Source organism: Mustela lutreola, chromosome 1, assembly GCF_030435805.1.
Source record: "Mustela lutreola isolate mMusLut2 chromosome 1, mMusLut2.pri, whole genome shotgun sequence".
In the NCBI taxonomy this organism is placed as follows: domain Eukaryota; kingdom Metazoa; phylum Chordata; class Mammalia; order Carnivora; family Mustelidae; genus Mustela; species Mustela lutreola.
In genome coordinates, this window is record NC_081290.1 from 229,207,496 (window position 1) to 229,215,313 (window position 7,818).

General features: G+C 44.4%; 1 protein-coding gene across 12 annotated transcripts in view; it reads right to left on the reverse strand.

The window, feature by feature from the left end:
* Positions 1-3,323, reverse strand: part of EMSY (EMSY transcriptional repressor, BRCA2 interacting) — a 97,903-nt gene extending 94,580 nt beyond the window's left edge. For 9 of the 12 annotated variants that reach the window (XM_059188449.1, XM_059188441.1, XM_059188501.1 and 6 more), the window contains exons 1-2: positions 3,200-3,323; positions 1,361-1,469 (exon numbers count right to left, since the gene is read on the reverse strand). In XM_059188449.1, coding sequence (XP_059044432.1) covers positions 1,361-1,430 — 70 coding nt within the window. In that variant the 5' untranslated portion in view covers positions 1,431-1,469; positions 3,200-3,323. The remainder of the gene's footprint in view (positions 1-1,360; positions 1,470-3,199) is intronic. The other 3 variants (XM_059188479.1, XM_059188474.1, XM_059188457.1) reach the window with 1 other exon arrangement.
* Between the last annotated feature and the right edge of the window lie 4,495 nt (positions 3,324-7,818).

Below are 7,818 nucleotides of genomic sequence, written 5' to 3' on the forward strand. Positions count from 1 at the left end.
AAAGTTTGGATATAAGGTTAAAGGAAAAAAATGATAATGGATGACTGCCCAAAAAAGCTCTCTAAACATGCTAAAATACAATGCTAAGAAATAGTTTAAAATAAGAGAAATCCTCCCAGTGGCCTGATGGGAAATAAAAAAGAATGTTACTAGCAGACAGCACCAGGGCAGCTATGATTCAGATTTACACAAAAGAATTCCCAAGCAAGATTTCCTCTGAAGATTCTCCTGCAAATAATGTCTGAAAGCAACTGCTCTAAAACACTATACCCTCAGATGTCAAGCACTATGGTAGGACCCTTTTATATACAATGAATCCACATAACAAACTTATGAGGCAGATATTATGCTTTTTTTACAAAAATGTCAACACATTTAAGGAGATTAAATAAACTGTCCTTGATCCTGTGGGTCATTAGTGATAAGACCAAGACCCCAGGTCCCTCTGAATTCAAGGCCCACACTTTCCCCTTTAAAATTATAAACAAATAATTCATATCCACTTCCAAAACATTTAATGTTCTTTTTCAAATTATTTTTTCATTTACTGAGCATTCACTATGTGCTAGCCTGAAACTACAGTGGTAAAGAAGACACAAGGTCATTCTTGGACCTTAGAGTCTAAAGCATTCGTTCTCAAACAAGGATCTTCATTTGAGCCACAGAATATAAAAAATGATTTGAGTAATTTTCTCAAGAATAGTACAAAACTATTACCATTCTAAATGCATAAAAAGAAGTTACATACAGTTCATTACATACAATGAATTAGGCTTGGGATTAGTGCTTAATTCTCTCCCTAAATGCTAGTTGAGAAAGAAACATAGAGCGTGTTTTATTACTGACTGTAAACATAATTTAGGAAAGTCAGCATAGTTAACATTTACTTAGAATTCAGAAACAGTCTATAATTCACACATACATTCATGAAGATTAAAATAATGCTAAAGACTGGAATCATATTCCCTGGGTTATAGTCCTGACTCCCTGACTTATTATCAGCATCATATTGAATTCTAAACTTCAGTTTTGTCATCTGTAATATGGAAACACACACATACACAAATACCCACCTTTCCCATTTGAGTGAGGATTAAATAAGATATTGAATGTAAAGAACTCTGAATAGCCCAGTACCCCTCAAGAACTCTGAGCTACTATTTTTATTATTATGGTCCATGCATCTACTACGTAAAAAAAGCACTATGCTAGGCAGTGAGGAAATAATGAGAAGACGAAAAGTACACCTCTAAAGAATTTCTAATGCAGCATGAGATGACATCCAGGCAAACAGCCATGACAAAAACAGAAAGGGAAAAGTATCATAGAAAGGTATAAACATCAAAAACGAAAATCGTACCCAATTTTCTAAGAATCCTTTTGCATTCATCCCTGCTGAGATCCAAAAGGGTTGGCCACACAACAGGCATTGCTGCTTCTTTTTGGTAGCCCCAAAGAGCTTGTCTTCCCTACCAAAACAAATGAAACAAAAATCAAATTACCAAAGTACATTCAAAGGCCACTTACCTGGAGATCCACACACTAAGAAGTAAAACCAGTAAGAACATCTCATAATCCTATTTCACTACCACACTTTCCAACTTCTGATAAATGAAGAACTAAGCGATCATTCCGCAGCTTATTATTCCAGCACAGGGCAGTGGAAAGAGCACAGGCTTTAGGGTCAGACATCTCTAGTTTCTAGTTCCAGCTTTCAACTCACTGGCTGAGTGATCCTGGTAAAGTGGACTATCTGAAAAAAAGTTTTGCACATCTGTAAAACAGAAGTACTATCATCCAATCTGTTTAAGGATTAAAGAACAGTATGTGAAGTTCTTATGATAGTGGCTGGCATGCTGTTTAATAAATAGGTGCTACTACCCGTGTAACCTTGCCCAAGTTACCTGATTTGTGTCTGGTTTCTCACTTGCGAGTTACAAGAGATAAAACACATATACCTCCTACCACGTTACATGGGCTAATGGAACTTAACTAAAAACTTTCTTCTCAAGTCTTAACAATGAGCGATGAATTTACACTCTGTAGTCATTAAAGAATCATTTACCAAAAGTTTAGATGTCAGGAACTTACTTCATACTGGGAATTGCCTGGTCTAGAGGATAAAAAGACAAGAGCGCTGGGCGCTTGCACAATACCTGCTTTGCACCCGGTAGACCCAGTGTAAATATTTGTTAAGTAGATGAATGAAGATAGAGAAGAGTGGGTAAAATGAATGAGTAAGCGAGTGAGTGAGTGAGTGAGTGAGTGAACGAGCCAGCTCAATGTCTAGTCGAGGAAAAAGGCACCGAACCCTAATAACTGCTACATCCCATTCCAGGCACTGGGGCTCCTAACTCCAGCTCTGCGCCCGGAGTTGATCCCCACCCTCCCCCGACTTCCCATAGTCCTCTCAGCTACAAACCAAGCCAGAGCAAGGAGAACCGGACTGCGCGCCCCAGCCGGGAGGATGACATAAAGAAAAGGGGTGGGGAGGAGGAAGAAGGGGCAGAGCCAAAGGAATCCGCTCCCTCCACAGGCCAGTCCCCGCCCCCCGACAGGATCTTGGAGGCGGCCGGCGACCGCCCGAATCAAGCACCACGTCACGGCATCCCGACGCGTCCCCGCCAGCGCACCCCGCCGCGGGGCCGCAGCGCACTGGAAATCTGGGCAGCAGTAGCAGGAGCTCGCTCCGGAGCCGGGATCTCGAGTAATCCTTCCCCCACTCAAGTGTCAAGGAGGCGAGCCCGCCCCGCCCCCTCCCCAAACACGCACTCTCTCGCAGCACCACAACAAGAGCAGCCCGCCCACCCTCCTCACCGGTGCCGCTCAGCGCCAACCCCAATGTCAATCCCACTACCCAAACCCTTCAGGACCAGTAGCCGGTGTCAGGGGCCCCGGCCGGCATCAGCACCTAGCTCGCTCCCTCAGCGGAGAGGACAACGGAGAGAGTAGGCGCGCGGACAGCCAGACGGACGACCGAGACTCACCGGGAGGCTCCCAAAGCTGGACCCCGAGGATCCCAGCACCAGGCCTGCCAAAGTCCCTCTCAGCCCACCTCGGGGAGCCCCACGATCCCGTTAGGAGACAACGGAGGATGGGGCTGGGCGCCCCAAGCCGGGGACCAAATGGCTGGCCCGGCGCTCCTCCAGCCTGGCTAACCTGCCAGCTCTTCCCAGCACCCTATCTGAGAGTCACGCACCTGCCCGGCCTTTCGGGGCTCATCTAAAAGGCTCCTCCGCCAAGACTAGGGAACACCAGGAATTGGGTTTGTTTGCGGTGCCTCAGAAGGGGCAAGATGGCGACAGGCATCAGGGCGCAAGCGCAGCCGCGCGCTGCCAGTCGGGAGGTGTAGTTCGCCTTTCCCGCCTTTCGGAGAGCGGACTCCAGAAGGCCTCCGTTCTCCCAGTCCCTCTTTTCCTCCGCGTTTTGAAAGGAAAGAGGAGACATCGCGGGAGGTTCTGGGAATTGTGGTCCGAAACCAAGCTCCCTTCTCTTTCGTTCTTGGTAACCTGTCATAGGCGCAAGGAAGGCCGGGATTGTAGTTTCCTTGGCTTCTCCTCCATACCCTCCTCGCGGGGTTCGCGCGCCTCTCCTCCGGGTGCTGTCTCCCAACCAATCAACTGCGTTCTTTGCTACGTGTGGCGTCACACGTAGAGGCCAAAATGGCGTCGGTAGCTGGAGCAGAGAGTTTATCGCGACCTTTACTCTAGGCGAGGTTAGGGACCGTAGGAAAGAAGCTTTGTCCCTGAACCGCCGTTCAGGATTAGTATCGGATTCCTCAGAGTCACGGGAGCAATTACCAGCGGCCTCCAGCCCCCACCAGACGCAACTCAAGGAGAGAATCCACGCTACAGGAACCGACATAGCGGACGTCTCAATTGCCCAAACCCAATCTGGGGATTGAGGAGTTGCCAGTGGATACGGAGAACCCGAGCGTTCTCCACTTCGGGTTTCCCCGCGTGTGAAGTGGGAATGATAGTGATATCTCGTGCTTTAGCTGTCAAAGGGAAGAAGGAGAAGGTATTTATTAGAGGCCTTACGGCGTGGTAGGTTCACCCTTCCAGCCTTTGTTCTAATTTAATCACAGAACAATTGTGCGAAGAAGGTATTGTTGCCCCTATTTTACGTATGAGAAAAGGGACCCAGTCTGTAGTTATTCGTGGCCATAAAATCGAAGCCAGTGCTTGGTATTGTAGAAGATTCAATCCCAAGTTTTGTGATTGTTCTTCCGCTTAAATTTTGTATTTTGGGGAATGTAGGATCTGGTTAAAATGCCCAAGTCAAATGGAGTTTTTTTTTTTTTTTTTTAGATTTTTTATTTATTGACAGAGAGATCACAAGTAGGTAGAGAGGCAGGCAGAGAGAGAGAGAGAGGAGGAAGCCGGCTTCCCGCTGAGCAGAGAGCCCGATGCGGGACTCGATCCCAGGACCCTGAGATCATGACCCCAGCCGAAGGCAGAGGCTCAACCCACTGAGCCACCCAGGCGCCCCTCAAATGGGGTTCTTAATACACTTTCTGATAATAACAGTTTTCATGTAAATGAGGTTAATCGTACCCTATGGGGATGTTGGTGATACACAACATAGAAGAAAGTTATTTGTAAATTGTAGACCTCTGCAAACGTGTGAGACTGGTGATATTTTGAATGGAGCTATAGCTTAAAAAGAGAAAATAAATAGCATCTAAGTTTCTTATTTCTATTTACCCATTAGCTAAAAATAGTCTCTGAGGTCCCAGAAAATTGTTACTGTTGAAACCCAAACCTGCCCCTTCAGAAAGTCATGAATTGGGACATAATACCCAGGCCCTTCTCTCCCTCCTTGATCTTAAAATGCATTCTGTTCCATCTATTTCCCACCTGTTTTCAGGTCGGTTACTTAACTTTAGGAAAGATGGTAAAAGAAATTTCAGTTTTGAGGCACCTGGGTGGCTCAGTGGGTTAAACCTCTGCCTTCAGCCCCTGTAGTGATCTCAGGGTCCTGGTGATCTCAATGTTCTGGGATCCAGCCCCACATCAGGCTCACTGCTCAGCAGGGAGCCTGCTTCCTCCTCTCTCTCTGCTTGCTGCTCTGCCTACTTATGATCTCTGTCAAATAAATAAATAAAATCTTTAAAAAAAGAAAAAAAAAGAAACTTCAGTTTTTAGTTTAACATACATTCTTTGAGCCTCACAGCATCTCAGGTAGGCATAATTTAGATCCTCCTTCCACCCCCACAAACACGTTTGAATGAGGAAAACACAGAAATTGAAGAACTCACCCAATTTCACAAAGCTAGGAATTGAAGTGGACTTTATAACCCCACATTTTCTGACTTCAAGTGTCTTCCTCTACATCAGATGTCAAGGAAACAGTAATGGAGTAGAAATGGAAAGACAAGCTGCTTATAAAACTGACTCTGACCATAATACGTAGCATATAAGTCAAGAATTATAGCTTACTCTTGTGCTTACCTGGTGCCAAGTATTATTATAAGCATCTCACATATAAATCATTTGGTCCTTAAAATTTTATGAGGTAGAAACTATTATTTCTAATTACAAATGAGAAAACCGAGGCACAGGAAGGGCATTAAATAACTTGCCTAGAGTCATACATTTGTAAGTAAATAGTAAAGCCAGGGATTAAGCAGCTTGACTCCAGTGTCCGCTCTAGACCAGTGGTTCTCGAACTTGCCTGTTCAGTAGGAACTACCTGAGGATCCTGTCAAAAATTCCCATTTGACTGAGTTATGTCTAGGTAAGGCCTAAGATTCTATGTTTGTTTCTTGCTTAAAAAAAAAAAAAAAAAAAAGGGATGCCTGGGTGGCTCAGTTGGTTGGACGACTGCCTTCGGCTCAGGTCATGATCCCGGAATCGCCGGATCGAATCCCACATCGGGCTCCCAGCTCCATGGGGAGTCTGCTTCTCCTTCTGACCTTCTCCTCTCTCATGCTCTCTCTCACTCAAATAAATAAATAAAATTTAAAAAAAAAAAAAAAGGATTTTATTTATTTATTTGAGAGACAGAGACAGAGTGAGAGGAAGCATAAGAGGGGAGAAGATCAGAGGGAGAAGCAGACTCCCTGTGGAGCTGAGAGCCTGATACAGGACTCAATCCCAGGACTCTGGGATCATTACATTACCTGAGCCGAAGGCAGCTTCTTAACCAACTGAGCCACCCAAGCATCCTAAGATTATTTCTTTTTCCTTTTTTTTAAATATTTTATTTATTTATTTGACAGACAGAGATCACAAGTAGGCAGAGAGGCATGTAGAGAGAGAGGAAGGGAAGCAGGCCCCCTCCGGAGCAGAGAGCCCGACTTGGGGCTCGATCCCAGACTCTGGGATCTTGACCTGAGCTGAAGGCAGAGGCTTTAACCTACTGAGCCATCCAGGCGCCCCATATTCTGTATTTCTAACAAAGTCCCAATCTATCATATATCCTTCCTTTCCTCCTAACTATATATGTTTGAATCTGCCTTCCTCATTCTGCCTCTGATTGCTCCATGTTCCCAAACATTCCCAATATTAACTTCTCTTCCTTAAGGTTCAGAGTCAAACTTTACCTTCAAGAAACGTATCCTGGGGTGCCTGGGTGGCTCAGTGGGCTAAAGCCTCTGCCTTCAGCTCAGGTCATGATTACCAGGTCCTGGGATCAAGCCCCACATAGGGCTCTCAGCTCAGAAGGGAGCCTGCTTCCTCCTCTCTCTCTGCCTACTTCTCTGCCTACTTGTGATCTCTGTCTGTCAAATAAATAAAATCTAAAAAAAAGAAAAAAGAAAAAAAACTTATCCTGTCCCTAACTTTCCCTCTAGGATAAGACAGGCATTTCTGCCTCTGCTTCTACATACCTTGTTATAGAATCCAGAACATTTAAGTTATGGTCATTTGTTCAGAAATCTTCCTGACAATGAGCTCTTTAAGGAGAGGTCTTTGCACTTCAGTGTCTTAACCAACCAGGTTAAGCAGGTTTCTTGAAACAGACTTTTTCAAGAAGCCTACCATCCACTACTCTTTTTGTAGTGCTATATTGGAGAAGTTGGATTTCACAATTATCATGAAAATATCTGTTAAGTTCCTTGTAATATTATACAGGTAGGCAAGTCGAAATGGATAAGACTTTAGAGATTCATTTTCAGAATGAAAAAAAAAAAAAGGTCCAAAAACATCAAATGAGTTAACCAGAGTCATACAGGAACTTTATGGCAGGACTGGGACTGGAAACCAACCCTTTTGACTTAAAGTCTGCTTGTCTTTCCATTGTACCACACTGCCTTTAGATTCTTACCTTCGGAAAGATTTTTTACCACAGTGGTATAAGCCAAGGTGCATACTAAAAACGAGAAGAGCAAAAGCAAAAAATTAAATTAGTAATATTTAAAAATAACTTGGCAATAAACTATATTAGTAGCATATAAAATAGTAGATCAAGATAAGTAGATTTGGGAGACAGAAAAGAAAAGGTAAGTAAGGGGAGATGGCAATTATATACCTGGCTTTCTTGGAAGATCAAAAATGCACTGAACACGGGGCGCCTGGGTGGCTCAGTGGGTTAAGCCGCTGCCTTCGGCTCAGGTCATGATCTCAGAGTCCTGGGATCGAGTCCCGCATCGGGCTCTCTGCTCAGCAGAGAGCCTGCTTCCCTCTCTCTCTCTCTGCCTGCCTCTCTATCTACTTGTGATTTCTCTCTGTCAAATAAATAAATAAAACCTTAAAAAAAAAATGCACTGAACAATCTAGAACAGCTTCAGAAACAAGGTGAAAGATCTGGACCCTGCCTTGTCAACTGCCTTATCTCCTCTCCCTTACTGCCCACTAAACTCTGTAGTCTGTACTT